At 39.0% G+C, this 24,550-nt stretch overlaps 1 protein-coding gene across 1 annotated transcript in view; it reads left to right on the top strand.

The window, feature by feature from the left end:
• LOC124721530 (protein purity of essence) overlaps window positions 1-24,550 on the top strand; it is a 482,247-nt gene that overhangs the window by 234,700 nt on the left and 222,997 nt on the right. The window contains exons 36-41 of the mRNA XM_047246550.1: window positions 483-750; window positions 6,376-6,573; window positions 7,415-7,504; window positions 9,035-9,160; window positions 21,056-21,189; window positions 21,400-21,557. Coding sequence (XP_047102506.1) covers window positions 483-750; window positions 6,376-6,573; window positions 7,415-7,504; window positions 9,035-9,160; window positions 21,056-21,189; window positions 21,400-21,557 — 974 coding nt within the window. The remainder of the gene's footprint in view (window positions 1-482; window positions 751-6,375; window positions 6,574-7,414; window positions 7,505-9,034; window positions 9,161-21,055; window positions 21,190-21,399; window positions 21,558-24,550) is intronic.

Consider the following 24,550-nt stretch of genomic DNA (forward strand, 5'->3'; position numbering starts at 1 on the left):
ATTGTATGCTTTTTGGAGCCCATGTTTAGTAAACAGTTTTGCTTTGCATAAGTGTGCCTGTCATGTCCCTCATTACTCCTGGGACACCGCGTATAAAAATGTATCGGAGATTGTGAGACTGTAACTTGAGTAATGCAATTTAGAACCGAGTGTATGTGTGGTGATTCTTTTAAATCTATTGTGGTAAGGTAACAAGGTGCTTTAGATGATTATGTTGCCATTTCCTCAGTAATCCATATTAATTACATTTGTTGCCAATTATTATGACGTGCTATTGTGACAATATGAGTTGCTAAGTTTTTTCAATCAGCATAATGTACCTCTTTTGGAACGAGGTGCTTGTTGCGTGGTGTCTACACCATACTCCAATTTAAAAAACTGAAATGTATAATTTCGGCAGATAACAATTTCTTCTATTTTTGTTTATCATCTTGTGCAATTTTTCCCTGCTGTAATAATTTGTTTCTTCTGTGTTAATTTAGGAAGTTGTTGGACAAATCGCATCCCAAGGTGGAGTTTCTGTTTACTACTCTCATAGCCTACAGATGTTATTTTGGAGCTACGTAAATGGAAAGAGCTTTATGGCACCATTGCGCTGTTTAGCTGACTGTGTTACAGCTGTATTTCCAATCCAGTTTGGAAAACAAACAACAAATGGCAATAAAGCAAATAATTCTCAACCTCAGCCTTTGTGCCAGTGGACAGAAGTGCCAAATCACCCCGGACTTGTTTGCAGCCTCATGCAAGGAAGTAAGTATAAATTCAGAAATATTTATTAAAGTACACATCATGAATGCAATTCCTTCACATCTCCACTGATTTTAATTTTAGTTTCTGTGTGTATTTCACTTCCATATATGGTTATTTTTAAAAAAAAGTTATGTTATTTAGTTCTTTGCCTGTCTCAAGTCTGTTTCCTTACCTATGAAGAATGCATTGGTGCAGTTTATGCCAATGTGTAAAAGGTATTCAAATTGAGAAATTCCAGTAGGTTAATGGCATTTATTACTCAATTTTATTTTTACGAACATATTATGATTTATTGGCTATCACAATCTTGTTTCATCTCTGGCAGAAATATTGTATTGAGTTGTGGCATTACATGTCCTGTGTAACATGGCAAAAAACACTACGTAAAATATAAATAAGTGATGTCAGTACAAATTCTTATGTAAGTACCAGCCATAAAGAGATTCCATAGCGTAAAATTAGAAAGGTATAGACAATAACTTTTTCCAGTAATAGAGTGGCAATGCAGATTTCCATCTTTTATAAAGTGAAATAAGCCATTGACAAGTATAAAACTAGTTATTATGATTGCAGCAGAGCTTGGTTGGGTGGACAATTGTAAATGACAACTGGCAGAAGTCAGTAGAGATTCGTGCATCTGTAAAAAGATTTATGCACAGATCATACAACTACTACCACTGTTGTACCTCAGTAAAAGATCTTGCTGAGAACCTGAGAAAATTCTGGTCCTATGTAAAATAACTAAGTGGGTCTAAGGCTTCTGGTCAGTCACTGGACCAATCTGGTGTGGCAGTGGAAGATAGCAAAAGGAAAGCTACAAGTTTTAAATTTGACATTTAAAATATCATTCTCACAGGTGAATCATACAAAGATACCATCTTTTGACCATCGAACGGACTCCTGTATGTGCGACATAGTAATAACTGTCAAGGAACAACTGAAGAAGTTGAAAACAAATAAGTCATCATGTCCAGCTGCAATCCCAATTCGGTTTTACAAAGAGTACTCTACGGCATTGTTCTCTTATTTAACTTGCGTTTATCACAAATCTCTCATACAGCACAAAGTTCCAAGCAACTGGAAAGAGTGCAGGTGACTCCTATATATAAGAGGGATAAAAGATCAGACCCATAAAATTACAGACCAGTATCCTTAATGTCAGTTTGTTTTAGAATTTGTGACATATTCTCATTTTGAATGTAATAAATTTCTTTGAGATGGTAAAGCTTCTGCCCACAAATTACATAGTTTTAGAAAGCATCACCCGTGCAAAACTCAGCTTGCCCTTTCCTCACACATACCCTGCAAACTATGGATGAAGGGCAACAGGCAGATTCCATATTCCGAGATATCCGTAAAGCATTTGACATGGTGCCCACTGCAGACTGTTAATGAAGGTATGCGCATATAGAATAGGTCCCAGATATGAGAGTGGATCAAAGATTTCTCAAGTAATAGAAACCATTATATTGTTATATAATGTACCTCTTTTGTAACGAGGTGCTTGTTGCGTGGTGTCTGCACTATACTCCATGGAGTCACCAACCATTATATTGTTCTCAACAACAAATTTTCATTAGAGACAAGGGTATTGTCACGAGTGCCCCAGGGAAGTGTGGTAGGACCACTATTATTATCTAGTAACATAAATGATCTGCTGGACAAGGTAAGCAGCAATCTGCAGCTGTTTGCTGGTGATTCCGTAGTGTACAGGAAGGTGACGTTGAGTGACTATACGAGGATAAAAATTTCTAGGTTGTGTGGTGAGTGGCAACTGGCCGTAAATGAAGGAAAATGTAAGTTAATGCAGATGAGTAGGCAAAACAAACCCACAATGTTGAAATAAGCATTATTAGTGAGTTTCCTGACGTAATCATGTCGATTAAATATCTAGGCATAATATTGCAAAGCAAAATGAAATGGAACAAGCATGTAAGGATTGTAGTAGGGAAGGTGAATGGTCGACTTTATTTTATTGGGAGAATTTTAGTAAAGCGTGGTTCATCTGTAAAGGAGAGTGGATATGAGACACTAGTGTGACTCATTCTTGAGTACTGCTCAAGTATTTGGGATCTGCATCAGGTTGGATTAAAGAAAGACATCAAAGCAATTTACAGGCAGGCTGATAGATTTGTTACTGGTAGGTTCAACAACATGCATGTATTACGGAGTTACTTTGGGAGCTCCAGTGGGAATCTGTGGAGGGAAGACAGTATTCTTTTTGAGGAACACAATTGAGAGAAGCTGATTGCAGAACGAACCTACTGCCAGCATACTTAGATTTCAAATAAGGACTACAAATATAAGAGAAATTTGATTTGGACTGGATGATTATTGGCGCAGGGATGTTTTCTGTAATTTAACATGACTGTCACTTCCAACAGTGATCTGCCTTTATGAAAAATGCCAGTTTGCATTCCATGGTTTGGATTTCATGTTAAATGAAAACCAGCAGGGAAAAGTAAAGGCTATGATTGAAAGTGCTGTTTTGTGGACAGAGTAAGAATGAATATTGAGTTTATAATGTTGAACTATACTCCATGGAGTCACCAACCATTATATTGTTCTCAACAACAAATTTTCATTAGAGCCATTGGGAGCCTTGATGGTCCTGAAGTAATCCCCAACACATTGAATGTTGTGATGTGTCTGCTATATTTAACAATGTCAGTAGTTCAAGGACAGTGCACATGTTTTGGTTCAGGTTGACAGACACATACAGATTCACACTTGAACCACCATGGTATAAAAGCAGCCATTGCTGATTACATTGTGGCTACAGCAGAGACTAGGACGAATTTTGCACGCAATACATCAGCAGTTGTTTGCTGTATGCTAGGTTATGAGCAGGGTACCATTCTCCAGGCTTCTGTTTATAACTAACCATTCTCTGTCCCACCACCTATGGTGCACCAAAGGGTACAACTGCAGGGGTAAGTACGCAAAACTATATTTAATCATAAGTGTCTGCCCTGGTGTCAGAAATAACCATTTGCAAGGGTAACATCAAACAGAAGAGGAGCATCTACTGGATAATACCAAACAGCAACGTATAGGACCGACTCGGGACATCATAGTGTGTGGAACCATAGTCTAACTAATGTTTTTGGAGGGAACAGTGAACAATGCAGCATGGATCTAGACTGCTGTCCAGTTAATTCTTAGTTTCAGGGAGAAGTAATCATCTGGCAGGAATATGCCCTTGAACACTCTTTTCGTGTTGCCCAAAGCATCCTCAAAATTATTTGTTGACTTTGTGGTCAATTGATCATCAGAGAAGCTCCTTCATTGAGTATATGTGTGGTGTATGGAATGGTGTCTAGTCTGGCATCCATTACATCATCAGGTGACCATTCATGACAACATGTGGAAATTTTATGGGACTGTATCTTACATATAGTTTCATGTATTCGAGATCAAAGAACTATGTTGTGAATAGAGAAGCCTGTTCACAATTGTAGAATTATTACTTAACAAATTACTTCTGAAGTGCATGAGACTATGATTATACTCATATGTGGTGCATGTCTGTATAATAGTCCAATTAAACCTCATTCATGTGGAACAATAGCTTTAGGTTGTTCATTTTCTGTTCTCCTGTGATATACATATAAAGCAACATATTATTGTTTGTGTGTTCATCATGACATAAAAAATACATCAGGCAGTGTCCTCTTCCTCTGGGAAGAGGAGATGGATGTCCCATTGAATAATCAAAATTCCATAGCATTGAATAATCACAATTCTATAGCATTTTGCTATGAGGTCTGGTATAAGATGTTGAATATCCATGTCCCGTGACTGTAATGGCTAAGATGGTACAATTGTTAGTGTTGATTTGGGGGGGACTGAGGTTCAAATGCCAATTCAGTCATCCACAATTATTTCATGGTGATGATTGTATTGTAAAGGTTATGGATACTTTTCTGCCTTGTATTTGTCAATCCCAGGCTCCCTCCCTAATGGCCTTGCTGACAACATGTTGAAACTCGTTTTCCCTTCCTTTTCCTGTGATTGGGCCTATATCAAATAAAATTGACAGGAAGGCTCCAGAGATTTCTGACTGACCTCATAATTGGGAGTAGCCAGTCCAGCTTACCTGATTTTGGAAATCTTGAAAGGTAAATGCTAGGTCAGGTGCATTAAGAAGGCTGTTAGTGACTGTACTTGCCTAATTGGCTTCATGCTTGGGTGTGATGGAATGTTGAACAAATAAACTCCCAAATTAGTAAAGATATACAGTTCTATAATTTTTAAAACTCTATTGATTTGCATCTAAATGTCATATCCACAAATTTTTCTAGTCACGGTGCCACATGGTTAATGAAAGTGAAGTAAAATGAAATGTATTGCATTCATTTAAATTATTGAAAATAAGCTTATGCTACAACACTATTCAAACTGAAAATAATCTTAGAACCATCCCTGAAATGCAGTATACTGAACCTAGCTAACACAATTTCCTTAACTTATGAATGGCAGCCATCTCAACAACCCTTAGCAAATAGGGGAAATAGCAGGAAGCACTTCCTGGTACTTCTCTTAGTGTTGTCCACAGTGGTTAGGGCAGCTATACATGCATGGTAAACTGCCACTAGGGAGAATCTGGGTAACTTGAGTCCCTCACAGAGTTCATGCTATTTAACTTTAACCTTGTTACCTTTCATCGTGCGGAGATGGGAATAAATCTGGTGTTTTAATATGCAGATAATGTCTTTTAAAATTATTCAAATCTTTAAAAGGTTCTTCATTACTTGCATACTTTGTGTGTGTTTTTTATATCAGAAACTTTTCTTTCAGTACTCCTTTGATCACACAAAATCGTTATGTACAGTCACCTGAGTAATGGAGGGAAAAGTAAACCTACATTCTCAGTACTGTTAAGTGTAGTGTGTTGCGTGCACAATCTGAAAGTTACCTGCTGAATTCGCATACACTACAGCGATGTCACTTCATTGTTCAACTGCTATTGTGACACACAAAACATTATAGACATACCCCTGAAGTTAACAACTCCAGCTGATAAAGTGCGACCTACAAATTATGGTACATGGGTATCATGAGGGGAGCTTAACAGAACTGCATACTTCCTTTTTTCGAAGCAGCTAGAAGGGCTTTGTTGACTAAGACAGTATGAAACCATCTTGACACGATCAATTTTGCTACTAGGTGTTCATTGCCAATAACAGTATAAACACCCTAGCCACCATCGTGTGTGAAGGTGGGCTGGGGAACACCATGAATGGAACCTAGATTAATGGCATTGGGTTTACCTCACTGACAAGTACAGGATTTGTCTTACATCATAGAAGAATGTGGAGGTGGCCAGGTAGCAATGCATGACTTAGGAATGCATTTGGGGGGTTCAGCAGGGTACTGGATCACTCCTGTTTTGGATGAGTTTTCCTAGTTTCGAAAGGCTTATTCTTTCACTCTCTGCCACCCTTAAATTTAAGCCCACAGACATTTGCGTATATGCAGGTAGTGCAAAATGTTTTTCTACTCTCATTTATAAATAAGTTTGCAAAGTCTGTGCTGCCAACATTCCTTAAAAGTTGTAATAATTCAAATAATTTTTTGAGTTATTGAAATATTATTATGTATGTATGCATTTATTTATTTCAGGTAACAATCCTGTAATACTGATGTTAAAACCAGATGTATTTCTGGTGCAAGAAATTAAAGTTGTACCATCAAAGGCTAAAATTATGGACATGGTTGTAGTTCGTCATCCTTCGTCTAGTTGTGAATATCGCACAACACTAATCTTACTTTGTGAGGATGGAAGTCTGAGAATATATATGGCTGGTTTGGAATCAACAGGTATGTGGAGTTCTTAGAGAGAGAGAGAGAGAGAGAGAGAGAGAGAGAGAGAGAGAGAGAGAGAGAGAGAGAGAGGGGGGGGGGGGGGGGAGAGGGAGGGGGAGGGGGAGAGAGGGTGGGAGGGGGGTGACATGGAGTAGTTGCAGGGCGTTAGTTGTTATCAGCAGTGGAAGCTGTAGCTAGAGCTGCTGGAGTTAGACCTGGACAGTGAATCTCGGAACGATAAAATGAGTTGTAGGCAGGTAACACTGAAAAGATACGTGAGATGTTCTACATCTTTCAGGGTACTCTCTCTATGGATATACTGAACAAAAAGGATATCTATCGAGTGGTCTAAGATGTTGGAGAAATGGGATTATCAAGATATTAGTGAAGAAAAAGTGTTATAAGTAGAATACAGGAATAAGCAGTAATATAGTTTAGGGACAGAAGCTCATATACGTCTGTGAAGGTTAGCTGTTATAAGGAGGCCTTAATTTCACTTAGTTTTGAAAAACATATTAATTTTAAATATCACCAGGAATGGATGGAAAGGTGATATTTACTTGTATTGAAATGAAACAAGAAATTAATTAAAACCTTAAATGCTTTAAAAAGCTCAGAATCCAATAAACACATGTAAGAAAAGTAAAACTGGTGTTTTTGCTAAAAGTACCATAGTGTTGTAATTACCTTATGCCCCCGCTCACTCTCTCTCTCTCTCTCTCTCTCTCTCTCTGTTCGTGTGTGTGTGTGTGTGTGTGTGTGTGTGTGTGTGTGTGTGTGTGTGTGTGTGTGTGTGTGTGTGAATCCACTTCCTTGTGAATTTAAATTTCTTTCCATGAACTTTCGAATGTTACAGGGTATTGGCTGTTACCTAGTATCAAAAATATTGCCAAGACACACAAAGTTCCTAAGAAGAAGAAACCATATAAATTAGGAAAAACAACTGGTAAGTTCTCGTTATATTACTTTTCAGACTATGCAAACAAAGTGCATAAAAAAGGTGAAACATTTTTAAGTGTATTATGCAGTGTATAATTTGCAAATGTCTTGAATAAAACCAAGTATATAAATATTAATAAGTTTTGTTGAAAAGCATATTTGGAAAGAAAGACACATGTATACCGCTTTTTCTATGTAATTGCCATTACATAATAATTATTTGATCTTTGCTGCCAATATCCGTGACTGTTACACCCAGCATTCTTCAATTATGTGGTCATTTGAAAAATGTTTGGTGCATATGTGTACCTTCAGAACTATGGAAAGAGAGTCATTTGGTGTTAGATCATGACTATGGGTTGGATGGTTTAGAACATGTGTACCTTCAGAACTATGGAAAGAGAGTCATTTGGTGTTAGATCATGACTATGGGTTGGATGGTTTAGAATATCTCAACAACTATTGAGGAACTCGGCAGTCTGTCATGCCGTGTTAGCCAAAAGAGCATAATCCTGCAACAAACTGACCTATTTTGACAACTATTCTCATCTCTTTCTTTGATTTGCTCATTGAAGCCTTGTGAGGGTTTTGCTGACAGATACATAGAATGTTTGCACTGTATCACTTGCTTCTTTTAATTCTGGTGTACAGTTCTCCATCCAGGTTTCACCTACTGTTGCAATAGATTTGGGGAATTCTTCACCCACTCTTAGGCTGGCATCCGCAAAAATTTGTGTGGAAGCAGCATGCCATTTTAAATTGTTTTATTTTACAGTTGCCTCACATACAACTTCCAGTGTAACATGTGTTAAAAAACAAACAATGGAAAATCCGGGATGGAATAATGACAGAATTATGAAAAGGATAGATTGCTACTTACCTTACAGTGGAGATATTGAGTTGCTGGGAGGCACAACAAAAAGACTGCTGAACAAGTAAGCTTTCGGCCAAAAGGCCTTCTTCTAAATTAGGCAACATACACGTACATTCATGCAAACAACTCACACACACATGAACACTGTCTGGCTGACCTCGGCAGCCATAGACAGTGGTCGTGTGTGTGTGTGTGTGTGTGTGTGTGTGTGTGTGTGTGTGAGAGAGAGAGAGAGAGAGAGAGAGAGAGAGAGAGAGACGTAATTCAGAAGAATGCCTTTTGGCCAAAAGCTCACTTGTTTAGCAGTCTTTTTGTTGTGCCTGTCTGCAACTCAACATTTCCACTAAATGGTGAGTAGCAATCTGTCCTTTTCATAATATTGTCATTTGTTTAAAAAAATGCTGTTTATTACTTCATTCTTTTTGGAGCTACTTGAAATACACTTTGAATTCCTCTGCTATCAGAATCTAAGTACTTCATCTATAAAAATGTGTTTCAAATATAGATAAGAAAGATTGTTGGCATGATTCAGAATTATATCAAAACTATCTGTGTTTCTTAATAACACTGTAATGTTGTAGATGTCGCAAAAAAATTAAAAAAAAAATTGTAAAAATATTTTTTGACGTAAGTATGACTATTAGCTTATTTCTTTCATTTTAGGCACGGTTGTGTTTCCAGTTGATTTCTTTGAACATTGTGAACCAATAAATTCAGTTGAATTTGGGGGTAATGACCTACTACAGATATACAGTGCTCATCAAATAAAACATCGACTCAATACTACAGGTAAGTACTGAAAGCAAAGGTACTAAAATTCTTCAGTGTAAATACATGGTACTTCAACCAATGCTGAAGGCTTATCGGATACTATTATGCAGTGTAACAAAGCTGACAATCACTTTAAATATTGGTAAATGAAAGTCCTTCAAATTTTGTTTGTTCAACAATATTGGTTGAGGTCTTGTGCTTGTGGAAAATCAATCATCTACAGGGTGTGGACCTTTATCAAGTTTAATTTTAATAGACTAGTAATTCCTTTTTTAGACATAAACTCAGTGTTAAATAAATTCCTGTTAAACAATACTTAAAACAATTTTATTGTGTTGAAAGTGTAGTTGGTAGTGTTTTTCTGTCCAGTTAATTTTCTGTTAGACTTATGAACTAAGACTTATAAAACAGCTAAATAGGTTCTGAAGATCTTGGGAAGATAAGTTTGATTTCTTCTGAAGTGATACTCCAGAAGTGTGTGCCTTCCTATGGAATTATAGTGTACATAGTAATTTAGATAATGCTAAGAATACACCAGTGAGCCAAAACATTATGACCACCTGCTTAATAGCACGTTATCCCACCTGTGTAACCCAATACAGCAGCAGTTGTGTGTGACGTGGATTGAAAAAGTCATTGGTAGTTCTCTGGATGTGTGCAGCACTAGATTTGGATGCTTAGCACACACAATTCCCGTAAATTATGGGCCAGTGGTGTGTGCGTTCTTTGCTGGTACCAGATAGTTTTCCAGATATGTTGCATCATATTTAGATCATGTAAATTTGGTGACCAAAATATCAGCATGAGTTCACTATCACCCACCTCAAATCACTGTTGTATGGTTCTGGTTTTGTGGTACAGACATTTGTCCTTCTGGAAGATGCCATAACGGTTGAGAAGGACATCAAACGTGAAGGAATGCACATTGTCTGCAATAATGTTTGTGTTGTCCATAGCTGTCATGGTGCTTTTGAGTAATACTACAGGTCCCAGGGAAACTCAGGTGACTGGTTGCTATTGCATAATACTGCCCCCAACAGTTTGTGTCCTTGGTATGGTGCGTGATTTCAGCTGCTGTTTCTGCTCTTTACCTGGGTGAAGGCATATCCACACAAGACCATTGACCTGGTGTAACAAGGAACATGATTCCTCCAACCTGACAACACATGTCCATTGATCCCCAGTCAAATCTCGATGATTCCATGCATACTGCAGTTGTAATTGACCATGGTGTTGAGTCAACATGGGAACACGTAGATGCCATCTGCTGTGAAATGACATGTTTTCAACAATGTGTGGTGAATGTTGTGCCCCGAAAAGCTTGTTCGTACACCAGCTTTATGATAAGTGGACAGATCTGTTACAGATCACTGCTTATCCTTTACCCAGTGGCAAGCCTCCAGCCTCCACATTCCGTGATGTGTGGACGTCCAACATATAATCCCTTACTCATGGATTCACAGTTATTCAGTCATTTCAAATAGATGGTCATGACAATGGGATGGAACAGCCAAAAAGATTCACTGCTTTCAAGATACTACTTTCGAGGTGATGGGCTACGAAAATGTGCTGTTTCTCAAAGTCATTTATATCAGTGTATTATACTTTGCACACTGGGATGTGCCGACAGTGCCACAAGCCATCATTCAATTTCGCATTGGCCAGTGGTCATAGCAGTTGGATCATCAGTGTATATAAGTTATGGTCCTTTAGTAACACAGCAACCATCAGTCTGTTGGAATATTGATGAATGAAATTTCCCAAAATTTTGTTTGAGAAATCATTATAGTTGTGGTCTTGTGCTTGGAGAAATACTAGTTATGGTCCTCTCTGAGGTCAACAATCAACCTTCAGTGCATTTACTTCTGAAGATTGAGTGATTAACACATTAGAGCAAGGCTAGTTCAAAGCATAGCAGACTGATTTCTACTGATGACAGAGAAATATCAAGAGAAGCAGTATATGACTGGTTCCTTTCATTATTGTGAATGGTGTCTTGCCTTGTAGCAGATCATCCTCTTAGTAGAAGGTTGTAAATTATGTGGAAAAATCTCTTATGTAAATTTGGTCTTGTACTTTTAGGCCAGAGCTTTCTCTGCATCTGAAATCATGTGTAACACACAATACAATATACTTCACTTTGCCATCCTACCTCCTGGCTTCTCAAAGTTGCCCATATTTCTACAAAAGAGGCAACATGATGATGTGGGTACACAGAAAAAGATCTGTGGTTGATGTCAACTTAAACCTGTTACTAGCCACAGAGTTTTTTAAAATTAAATAACCCTTCTTTTTCTTTCATCTCTTTTTTTTTTTGCTCATTATCACTCTTCAAACATTTTCTGAAAATTTAAATGCTTCTGTGTTTTGTGGGAATGGTGATTTTTCTTCTATGTTATTAACTCAAATATGATGGCATCCTTCCTCATTCTTGCCCTGTTCTAGCTTGTGTTTCATCTATAATGACGTCATCGTTGATGGGGTGTTGAAACCTACCTTTAGTTGCTTTCTTCTTCACCCTGTCCACTATCATTTTTATGATTGTAATCACATAAATAGTTATCATCCATCTTATCATTTCTTTCCTTTTGTTGTGTCCTTGAGACCCACTGGAGATCACCATATGACTAGCGCAAAGTTTTTATAAATGTGCACCATTATTTGTATTTGGATGAAGAACATCCAAATTAAACACTGGCGGCCTGGTATTCTCCATATATCTACACTTGCTGTGGAAGAGAACAGAGTAAAGGCTGACTTGTCATGACAGTAAGGGATTTAACTAAATTTCCTTTAGAGACTTTGAGGACAGGTTCCTTGCACTAAAACAAGGAAAAAGTCTATACATACATGGGCTCTAAAATGTATCTAAAAACGCAGATGATGTGACTTACTGAACGAAAGTGCTGGCAGGTCGATAGACACACAAACGAATACAAACATACACACACAAAATTCAAGCTTTCGCAACAAACTGTTGCCTCATCAGGAAAGAGGGAAGGAGAGGGAAAGATGAAAGGATGTGGGTTTTAAGGGAGAGGGTAAGGAGTCATTCCAATCCCGGGAGCGGAATGACTTACCTTAGGGGGAAAAAAGGACAGGTATACACTCGCGCACACACACACACATTTCCATCCACACATACACAGACACAAGCAGACATTTGTAAAGGCAAAGAGTTTGGGCAGAGATGTCAGTCGGGCGGAAGTAAAGAGGCAAAGATGTTGAAAGACAGGTGAGGTATGACCGGCGGCAAATTGAAATTAGCGGAGATTGAGGCCTGGCGGATAACGAGAAGAGAGGATATACTGAAGGGCAAGTTCCCATCTCCGGAGTTCTGACAGGTTGGTGTTAGTGGGAAGTATCCAGATAACCCGGACGGTGTAACACTGTGCCAAGATGTGCTGGCCGTGCATCAAGGCATGTTTAGCCACAGGGTGATCCTCATTACCAACAAACACTGTCTGCCTGTGTCCATTCATGCGAAAGGACAGTTTGTTGCTGGTCATTCTCACATAGAAAGCTTCACAGTGTAGGCAGGTCAGTTGGTAAATCACGTGGGTGCTTTCACACGTGGCTCTGCCTTTGATCGTGTACACCTTCCGAGTTACAGGACTGGAGTAGGTGGTGGTGGGAGGGTGCATGGGGCAGGTTTTACATCGGGGGCGGTTACAAAGGTAGGAGCCAGAGGGTAGGGAAGGTGGTTTGGGGATTTCATAGGGATGAACTAAGAGGTTACGCAGGTTAGGTGGACGGCGGAAAGACACTCTTGGTGGAGTGGGGAGGATTTCATGAAGGATGGATCTCATTTCAGGGCAGGATTTGAGAAAGTCTTATCCCTGCTGGGGAGCCACATTCAGAGTCTGATCCAGTCCCGGAAAGTATCCTGTCACAAAAGGGGGGCACATTTGGGGTTCTTCTGTGCGAGGTTCTGGGTTTGAGGAGATGAGGAAGTGGCTCTGGTTAGTTGCTTCTGTACCAGGTCGGGAGGGTAGTTGCGGGATGTGAAAGCTGTTTTCCGGTTGTTGGTGTAATGGTTCAGGGATTCCGGACTGGAGCAGATTCGTTTGCAACGAAGACCTAGGCTGTAGGGAAGGGACCGTTTGATGTGGAATGGGTGGCAGCTGTCATTATGGAGGTACTGTTGCTTGTTGGTGGGTTTGATGTGGACGGACGTGTGAAGCTGGCCATTGGACAGGTGGAGGTCAACGTCAAGGAAAGTGGCATGGGATTTTGAGTAGGACCAGGTGAATCTGATGGAACCAAAGGAGTTGAGGTTGGAGAGGAAATTCTGGAGTTCTTCTTCACTGTGAGTCCAGATCATGAAGATGTCATCAATAAATCTGCACCAAACTTTGGGTTGGCAGGCCTGGGTAACCAAGAAGACTTCCTCTAAGCGACCCATGAATAGGTTGGCGTACGAGGGGGCCATCCTGGTGCCCATGGCTGTTCCCTTTAATTGTTGGTATGTCTGGCCTTCGAAAGTGAAGAAGTTATGGGTCAGGATGAAGCTGGCTAAGGTAATGAGGAAAGAGGTTTTTGGTAGGGTGGCAGGTGATAGGCGTGAAAGGAAGTGCTCCATCGCAGCGAGGCCCTGGACGTGCGGAATATTTGTGTATAAGGAAGTGGCATCAATGGTTACAAGGATGGTTTCCGGGGGTAACAGACTGGGTAGGGATTCCAGGTGTTCGAGAAAGTGGTTGGTGTCTTTGATGAAGGATGGGAGACTGCATGTGATGGGTTGAAGGTGTTGATCTACGTAGGCAGAGATACGTTCTGTGGGGGCTTGGTAGCCAGCTACAATGGGACGGCCGGGATGATTGGGTTTGTGAATTTTAGGAAGAAGGTAGAAGGTGGGTGCGGGGTGTAGGTGGGGTCAGGAGGTTGATGGAGTCAGGTGAAAGGTTTTGTAGGGGGCCTAAGGTTCTGAGGATTCCTTGAAGCTCCGCGTGGACATCAGGAATGGGATTACCTTGGCAAACTTTGTATGTAGTGTTATCTGAAAGCTGACGCAGTCCCTCAGCCACATACTCCCGACGATCAAGTACCACGGTTGTGGAACCCTTGTCCGCCGGAAGAATGACGATGGATCGGTCAGCCTTCAGATCACGGATAGCCTGGGCTTCAGCAGTGGTGATGTTGGGAGTAGGATTAAGGTTTTTTAAGGAGGATTGAGAGGCAGGGCTGGAAGTCAGAAATTCCTGGAAAGTTTGGAGAGGGTGATTTTGAGGAAGAGGCGGTGGGTCCCGCTGTGACGGAGGACGGAACTGTTCCAGGCGGGGTTCAATTTGGATAGTGTTTTGGGGAGTTGGACCATTAGGAGTAGGATTAGGATCATTTTTCTTCGTGGCAAAGCGATATTTCCAGCAGAGAGTATGGGTGTAGGACAGTAAATCTTTGACAAGGGCTGTTTGGTTGAATCTGGGAGTGGGGCTGAAGGTGAGGCCTTTGGATAGGACAGAAGTGTCGGATTGGGAGGGAGGTTTGGAGGAAAGGTTAACTACTGAATTAGGGTGTTGTGGTTCCAGATTGTGTTGATTGGAATTTTGAGGTTTTGGGAGGAATGGAGCTGGAAGTGGGAGATTGAGTAGATGGGAGATACTGGGTCTGTGTGCAATGAGAGGAGGTTGAGGTTTGCTGGAAAGGTTGTGAAGGGTGAGTGAGTTGCCTTTCCGGAGGTGGGAAACCAGGAGATTGGATAGTTTTTTGAGGTGGAGGGTGGCATGCTGTTCTAATTTGCGATTGGCCTGTAGGAGGATGCTCTGAACAGCCGGTGTGGATGTGGGAGAGGAAAGATTGAGGACTTTTATTAAGGATAGGAGTTGACGGGTGTGTTCATTGGCTGAGTTGATGTGTAGGTGAAGGATTAGGTGGGTGAGGGCAATGGATTGTTCAGTTTGGAACTGGTATAGGGACTGATGGAAAGAAGGATTACAGCCAGAGATGGGAACTTTAAGTGTGACGCCTTTGGGGGTAATGCCAAATGTCAGACAAGCCTGGGAAAATAAAATATAGGAGTGTAATCTGGCTAGGGCGAAGGCATGTTTGCGGAGGGAATGTAAATAAAACTTAATGGGGTCGTTGTGGGGATGTTGTGAGGGTGACATGGTATTAGAAGGTGGAAAGTGTAACATGAGGCTGAAATGAAAATGAAAATAAAAATATATGGCGAGAGATAAGGTGAACTAGAAAGCAACTGGAGATCTGATGTGAAAAAAGGCAAAAAGGTGTTGGTTATAGCTGGGCTATGTTGATCCTGTGGTGAACTTGGGGTGGTAGACAACGATGTGCACAAAGGTTAAGTGGTTGGGCTCTAAAATGTATATATAAGAGTTATGAGCACTTATTCAAGGCATGTTTCACAGCAGTAAATATGAGCAAGTGCTCATAGTTCTTGAAGTTTACTTTTTAGAGCCTCCCAAAATATGGAAAGCACAGAGCTTGCAGTAGAAGAGATGTGTTTCACAGTATAGTAGAAGATGAAAAAGCACTCGTAACCCTTAAGGTAAGTCTGTATAGGGGTTGGTTCTCCGGGTTTGGTGCCCGTCATATGTTTACAGAAAGTATGGCACTCGCTACTGCACATTGGATGTTTTGTTTATGTAGTTATCATTGCACTGCTTTGTTTCCATAAACACTGCATCCTTTAGGTGGATATTGAGCACAGCAACCAGTTTCATAGTAGTATTAGTCTTAATAGAGGTAACAGTAGTCAATGCTAAAGGTGGCACCAAGTGGATGCTTTACACTGTAAACAAATCGCTGTGAAGAGTAGAAAATTTGATACACACAGAGGCACTATGTACATTTCATGATACATTGATAGTGGCTAGAATCTGTACAACAGAGGGATTAACCACATTAGGTTTTTTGTATGTGTTGCAAGCACTTGATCACATTTTTACAAACTTGTGCGAGAAAAATGATACCCAGAACTTTATTCCTGTGAAAAACAAGTACATAAAGGAATAATGTGCTTTACATGCAAGTCTCTCACTATAGTTGTGCGAGAGCTGATCCAAAACAAAAGATGATTTTTTACGAAATGCAAGGACAAGAAATTAGCCACGATCCTGAATGGAAAGAACTGCATAGGCACAGTTCTCTGTTCTATGAGAAGACACATCGATTTTAAAACAGAAATTACCAGGACATGATTTAGGGAGTGAATTGATTACAAGTAGGTGTACTAGTGAAACCAAGTCCCAAGAGAACACAGACATGATTGCAGCTACACACAAAAGTGAGCATGTTTAGTACTGTAAAAAGTTTGCCTGTTTCAAAGACTGGTACAATGTGTATCCAATACTAGCAAATGTAGCAGTGTTGGTATGGTAAGATGGATCCGCCTGTCAAAAATAATTCAGATTATCAAGTTTGTTTCGATAACAATTCTTCGCGGCAAGCACAGAAAGAAAAGGCAGTTTTGTTTACTAAACAGCTTATGTTCGGCAATGGAAATGTGAGTCATGCAGACCTCATTTAGATACAGTAATGGGACTATGCCTTGTCAGACTGTGAAGATCAGCACTCTAATGAAGTGCTTTTCTGATAACCCTCCTGAATGTACAGTTTTGGTGTCCTCAATGGGATAGCTTCAAAAAAAAAAAGGTTCATCAGACTGTCTTCAGAAAACAGTGTCGAGGTGATTGCTAGTAACTCAAATACAATATGAGATCTCCACCAGTTCTTCAAGACATTGACATGATTTCACTGTTGTCAGAAATTCTAGCAAAGGAGAGAACTCAGTTATTACTGATAGCCACGGACACAATTTGGCATCTAACATAACTGCTGCAGCATTCATCAAGCCAGGAATGCTGTTTGGTGAAGTTCATGAACTTCTAAAGTTATCAGAAGTCATCAAGCTAACTTCCAATGTTGTTTGGTGGTTCAAATGACATTTAAAAAAAAGGCATACCAATCGTCTGTCAAGAATTAAAGAAATGTCAGTTTCTCCTAGCTCCCTCTAATGTAAGATTGTTCAGCATTGCACATGAATGTGGTTTACTGCAGTGGTCCTGCGTAAACCAGAAAATCAGTGCAGAAAACAAATAGTATGTGAAAATATGTAAACACTCCAAAAATGCATCTGTTATAGATGTAAATTGTACAGGCTGTAGATTGCATACGACATATGGTTTTGCGTCTGAATGAACTAGGTAAGAAATTGTTAGCTAGTTCAGTCCGCAATGAAGTCGCAAAGAAGCACTAAAGAAATGTCCTGTTTTTCAACACAGTCATTCCGCAAAAGTCAGGGAAAAACCCAACATGTAATTTGTAAAGAGAAGGGAAAAAAGAAGGGAGGAAGGAAGGAAGAAAGAAAGAAATAGAAATTACAATGAAGGACATGTAACTAAATGCACCACAAGTGAGGAAGTTTTACTTCACATTAGAGTCCACTCAGCCAAATGTAAACTCAGTGAATTACAGTACTGGACTGAATAAACAAAATGTAGCATACTTTGTATTAATGAAACTTGCTAAATATTTCAGGTATAGACTTGTGTGTTTAGTTAGCTACTCAGTTGTCTATAGTTATTGGAGAACAAGCATTGCACATGTGGGATATCAATATAATTATGTTAGAAACAATCTACATGTGAAGTACTCAATTGTAGATATTAGTAACCTGTGTTAAGAAGGTATATTTGTAGTAGTAGTAGTAGTAGTAGTAGTAGTAGTAGTAGAAGATCCCCAAAAGCTTGTAAGTGTGTCACTCTATCCTACACGATGCTCTCATGAAAGAACTGTCCTAGATAAACTTAATACAGTAATACTGTTAGTCCCAAAATTCAAAGAGCATAGACTTTTTGTAGCTGCTGACATCAACACAGACATAAGGGAAAAAGAAAATATGTTTCACTTAATAAATACAATGAAGTATCTTAAATCTCTACTGCGTGAATGAAAAATGCATAAGACTAGGAGCACACTTAGACAAAATAATTACCAATGGACATAGAGACTATGTAGAATATAGTGTGGTTAAATTAGGTATAGCTAATTATTGAATACTCTATAAAAATTAGAAAATCAGTTTGTGAATGATACTAAATACAAACGACATTACAATATGATAAGGGAACTAAAACCAGTGTTGTCTGGTCCTGTAACTGGCCACCAAAAGAACTTTTAATGAACACACTTCTATGTTTCTAGCCATTGTTCAGTATATGCTAAATAGAATCTGACCAACCATCACTAAGAAAAATATTAACAACACTAAACGTAGGTCACAAAATACTAAAATATGGTGTACTCAGAAACTGAATAAAATAATAATTCTGCATTTTATACCTAAAGACAGATCTATTAAAAGTACTGAATTTAGAAAATCTACACAAAACTTGAAAAGTCTACAAAATTGAAGTTAAAATAGCCAAATGTGAAGCAAATAGTGACTACGTTTTAAAATTCAAAAATAGTTGTGATGCATCAAATGAATATTTTGTAAACTGTTGTGACCTCCCCATGTTGCCAAGATTGTTTTGACTATGCTGCAGAAGTTTTGTTGGGAAGCCCTTACACATCCTCCATACAGTGCCAATCTCTTCCCATTGTCGGTTTGCTTCAGAGGAAAAGGTGCACACCTGGGTACAATCGTGGTTCCATAGGCAACCACTAATATTTTTCCGTGAAGGCATTGACTGTCTTGTCTCACAGTGGGATAAATATACTAACATTTATAGCGATTACTTTTGAAATAACAACCAGTTTACTTACTTTTTACCATCTGCCTCATTTTCATTTGACTGTCGCTTATAGCACAGCAATTAATAAGTTGGTGGTGGTGGTTGTCGTTGTTCGTCGACCTAACAACTGATCCCTTGTTTTAATGAGTTCCAAAGCAGATGACTAGTATGGAATTAGTAACTTTATGACAAAAAGCATAGCAAATAAATTAAAATGCCATTGCTTTACCTTGCCAACAGAATTGTGGCAGATGGTATTTTTCCTGAAGCTCTTAATATCCATGTTTCATTCCAAGTGTTTAAGAAAAGAGAAAGACACCTCCATAGTAACCAGAGACCAACCCCCATTGTTCTAATTGTATCGAAAATAATAAAAATCTATATACACAAACATGTATATGAGTATTTTGAAAACAACATAATACTGAAAGGAAGCCAGTTTACTTCAGGTCAGTCTTGTGGACAATAAAAGGCATAGCAAACCTTTTAGATACCATATATGATGGGATGGTAAAATGGACAGATTACTTGTGCTATGTTTGTAGACTTGGGCAGAGCATTTGACATGGTGACACATGTGACTATAATAATAAAGTCAGCTTACTATGGCATAAGAGATAAGTCACTAAGTTTATTTGGAATGTTCGTCTGATGGGTTACAGCAAGTATGTACAAATAATCAAACACAATTATTCGAGATAAAATGTGGAATCTCACAAGGGTTGGTTCTTAGATCCTTTCTCTTCATTGTTTATTTAAATGATTTCTCAAGTCCTATCCATGTGAGAATGTACTCTAAGCTATTAGGTGAAAATGTACAAAGTGTTAAACATTACAACAGAGATCTAATTGAGATGACTAATTGCTGGTGTCTGGCCAATAAAACAAAAACCGAGCAGTTGAGTCTGAGAATATGAATGTGAAATTACTTGGACTTATGATTGATAGAAGATTGTCATGGAATGGACAAGTGAACTTACTTAAGTAGCAATATATCACAAATACTGATTTAGTTACACCTAAATTAAGGAAAAAGGACAGTATGACTGTACTACTATATCCTTCTACACACCCTTCCACTCACATCTGCAGTATGGAATACTGTTATGGAGAACTATAACGGAGTTGGCTTACATTTGCCAATTGCAGGGAAAAGCCTATTAGATGTGTTTAGGTTTGCCTCCCAATGACACTTGGTAGAATTCAATTCAGGTCACTTAATATAATGATAGTCCCCAACCTTTACGCCTATAGTTCTTTCAGCTATGCCAAAGAAAATTTACACAAACTTGGAGTAAGAAATAATGTTCATTTGCTCAATACAAAAATAGCGGCCCCCCCATCACACACACACACACACACACACACACACACACACACACACACACACACACACACGTCTGAAATTCTTCAACTAACTACAAAAAAAATAGTGCACTTGATGCCCTTGCACAAATTTAAATTTTTTTAGAAACTTCGGTCTGAAAGAGCATGAATTATACCCAGTGAATGAATTCTTGGCGAGTACTGTACAAGAATTATGCCTTATCGCGCGCGCGCGCGCGCGCGCGTGTGTGTGTGTGTGTGTGTGTGTGTGTGTGTGTGTGTGTGTCCACAATGTATTTAATTAACATTGTTAGATTTAAGCACTGAATTGTGCAAAGTGATAGTGTCAACTGTATTTGTGGACAAGGCGTGTTGTGTTAAAAAATACTGAATGGCTGATGATAAACATTCTGAACAATCTAGCTGCTTCATTGCACTTCTGTCAGTAAGTGTAGTTTTTCCTTTCAGTATTGTGTTTTCACGTAAACTCTGTGAGTTGTCAAAAGAACTACATGTAGTAACTTTAGGCAGCCTTGACTGATTTGTGATTGTTGCACAGATGTGCGAACTGCGTGCTTGCTGATTTATTGTCTTGGAAATGTATGTGGCCTTACATGACAGTAGGTCAGCACGTCATCATAGTGATTACAGGCACACTGTAACTCAAAATATAGGTTACAGTGCAAGGTGAAAAGAAAATTTTCATATTGACTCATCTATACCTTTCATTCAATGATGATTTTATCTACTACACCATATCAGAGAAATTACAGCTGATATTATTGAACATGGCATTATTGGTCACGTAAGCAAGAAATAATATTGGAAGTACTCATAATGCAAAATTCCTCTTTCAGTAAACGTATGTAATTTCACTATTCTAATTTTACAGGTTTGTATGTTGCATCGTCAAAAGCTTCAGGATTCAGTATTGAAGTTACCAACCCTGACCCTGCTACAATGATAATGGGGATAAGAGTTCTGCTTGGTACACAAGATGTGCAGAAAGCTCCAACTTACATTGAGGTACATAATAGTATATAATTTACAATTGTGAGGTATACTTGAGATTGCTGGATTGTTTTCATGCCAACATGTTCATGTACACACACACACACACACACACACACACACACACACACAGAGAGAGAGAGAGAGAGAGAGAGAGAGAGAGAGAGAGAGAGAGAGAGACACTCACGCTGTCTGTCTATAGAAATATTTTTTTTCTGTTTTCAGGTATTTGGTAGAACTGTCCAAACAAATCTGACACGTAGCAGATGGTTTGATGTGCCTTTCACTAGAGAAGAAAGTCTCCAGGCAGATAAAAAGTTCACCATCACTTTTGGACCTTCAGCAGATGTGGAACATATATCCATGGTTGACTGCATAAAAATGTAAGTATAGTTCTAATTATGTTTGAGAATAATCACTACTTGACCTTAGAAGAGCAAGAGGTATGTATGTGGGAAAAGGGATGAAATTTGCATCTATTTTTGGCAAAATTTGCATCTAATAAATATATATATATATATAGTGTAAATGATTAGGCACACACATTTGAAAGGTTGTCACAATATGTGCCCGAAGACAACGCCTTCTTACTTCGAAATTGTTTGTTGGCTTGGAAAAGCTTTAGCAGCTTTTCCAAAATGGCCTTTGCTTTCTTCTTTTGGGTGTATTTAAGCTTTCAATAAATGATTATTCTAATGAAGGTGTCTCAAATTTAAGATTTCTCTCGACATTATTTTTCTTTTCCAGCCCAATTCGATAATGACAAAATCTGCAGATTGTTAATTTTGACCCCTTTGTTGGCATTAATAGCCATGCTACCCATACTTGACAACATTACAGATAGAAATAAAAAGGCACTTAGCATAAAAATAGAAATCAAAATAACTCTACTTACATGTTAGGGGAAGAATTTTGGCACAGTCAAAATACAGTGACACATCTTGTGATCTGATCACTGTAGTGCAGAGTTTGGATACTATATGTGGGCAGACGCCTGCAAGTATAAACAAACTAGAAATCTGATCTCCACAGGGAGGAGGGGGCTGCAAGGAAACAATAGCGCAGCCAACCTACATCCATGTTTTGTGTTTCTGTGAAAGCAGAACTGGCACATGATACCAGTAATCACCGATCCATTCTGGTGTTGTGAGGATCATAATGGAAATCTCTGATGAACCAGGATGAGTCTTTTTCACTCATTTCAAAATAAGAAAAGAAAACAGCAAGCCAGCAAATGGTTACTTTGCAGTTAGTTGCTTGCTGAAGTTGGCAGTGTTTTAAAGAAAATAGTTACAGTCTGACCTATTGCAGTATTTGATGCAACAACAGTTCAAAACACCCACTGCCTAAAACTGCCATGTTAAAGGTATCCACATTAGTAAAACTTGTGAACTTTGTCTAGTAGACAAACATACACATGCTTTTGTTCTAAGATGTTAGGTTCCACAGCTGAGTACCATGTTGCATTAAGTGGCATGTATCTTTGCTGCTCACAGTTGGCATGGCACCAGACACTTGAGTCATTGATATGTCGTTGCATTTGTGCACTTTTTATTTTGCAAACATGTTCTTATGCACATTATCTTTCCAAATCAGGCTTTGCTAAATGACAATCAGTAGCAGTGACCATATTTGTATGCAGAAAAGAATGCTGTTTCAAAGTATCTCTGACAAAATAGTACATCTAGATACGGTTTGCAGTGAAATAGCATCTAATTAGGTACTTTCAGATTTTTCCATTTTGATGCAGAATTTGCATCTAATTTGCATTTATCGCAAAATGCAAATTTTTCAGGTTCTATCTATGGGTCACATTCTATGTTGAAGGCCTAGATGCAAGATGTGTCCCACACACATCGCCACTGATATTTACAGTATTCATCAGTTACGTCTTCTACCGACTTTGTTATTACCTTTGTCTGACATGGTATATAGGTATAACTCCCAAACTAACTATCCACCCAACTGAATGGTCACTACAAAATTGTTGCTAAGGTCCAGATAGCCCCCACCTGATTGAAGAGCATAATTATAACGGCTCTACATAATGTAGTTGATGTAAATTGCTGTTGCACAAGGCATATAATTGTGATCCTTGGCTTCAAAAATGGTTTTCTCAATTGTGCACAGCTCAGTCTCCCCAAGCCACTGACCTCCATCTGTCTCTTCTCCCTCTTCTGTTTCTACATCAATCTGTTCTCCCTCGCAAGCTTCACGCTCATCTTTATCTCCTTTTCTAAATTTTACGTTCTTATCCGTGATCCTCCGCCTTCTCTTTGTACTGTTTTCTTGCGTTTTCTCCCAGTAGCCCACTCTCATGCTCTTACTCCTTGTGTGAGTGCTAGCCATCTCATCGGTAAACACCCATCCCACTGTTATATAGACCCCCTTTTCATCGTTCATCACCACACTTCTCCACTTTACAGCTAACATTTGGCTGCCAATATGAAATAAACAAATAATGTCACTCATTGGCTATTAACACTGGCAGCAAATTTATACTGTAGGGATAGAGAAAAATTTTCCCCATTCTGATAAATTGCTTCACGTAAGAGGCAAAAATGTAAAATAAGTAGCAGGAAGGCATATGGCTGTACATTAATAGGTGAAAAGCGACAGGCACGTGTATTCTGCATAGATATTCACCATATGTATATCATCAGCATGAATGTAAAATGTTTTGCTGAACAAAGAGTTGATATCAATATTTGTTTGAGAGTTATGAAATAATCACATATAATACGTAATTATTCTACTCTTACCAGATGGCATCCATGCACCAATAAAATGCCACCAATGCTTAACATACAGAATGCACCATGTAAATACGGGATCATGTTGAGTCTACTTCACTACAACATGCATCAGTAAGGAGTGGGGCAGTGATCCTGTATCCACATATATCACACTATGCTGTACACACCAGTCACTCTTGACAGAGGCTCCTAAGGCTCCAATTGAGGAAAAACATGCTTAGCACTCACACCATTGCTTACATCTGTCATACTGCTTCCACCCGGAACAACTCGCACTCCATACCATATAGTCACTTCTGAAACATAGGAAACTCATATAAACTGCTGTCCAGCCACACAGCTGAGAGTATCGACCATACAGTCTGACTGCCCAGAAACAACTGATTTTCTGCTCACTCTACACACATGTCCACTTCAGTCATATGACCTTCTCCACACTTCTACTTTAGTAATGCTATTCAGCAATGGTGCCAACGTTTGGTGCAATATCAAAAGACTTAAAAATATTTAACTGTGTTTGGATATGGGATTATAGTCTTCACATGAACTATGTCAGCAGGAAAAATAACTAAGGTGTTTCTTTTTGATACACTGAAAAAATACTGAAACGTGAAGCAGTT

The sequence above is a fragment of the Schistocerca piceifrons genome, chromosome X (assembly GCF_021461385.2).
Source record: "Schistocerca piceifrons isolate TAMUIC-IGC-003096 chromosome X, iqSchPice1.1, whole genome shotgun sequence".
In the NCBI taxonomy this organism is placed as follows: Eukaryota; Metazoa; Arthropoda; class Insecta; order Orthoptera; family Acrididae; genus Schistocerca; species Schistocerca piceifrons.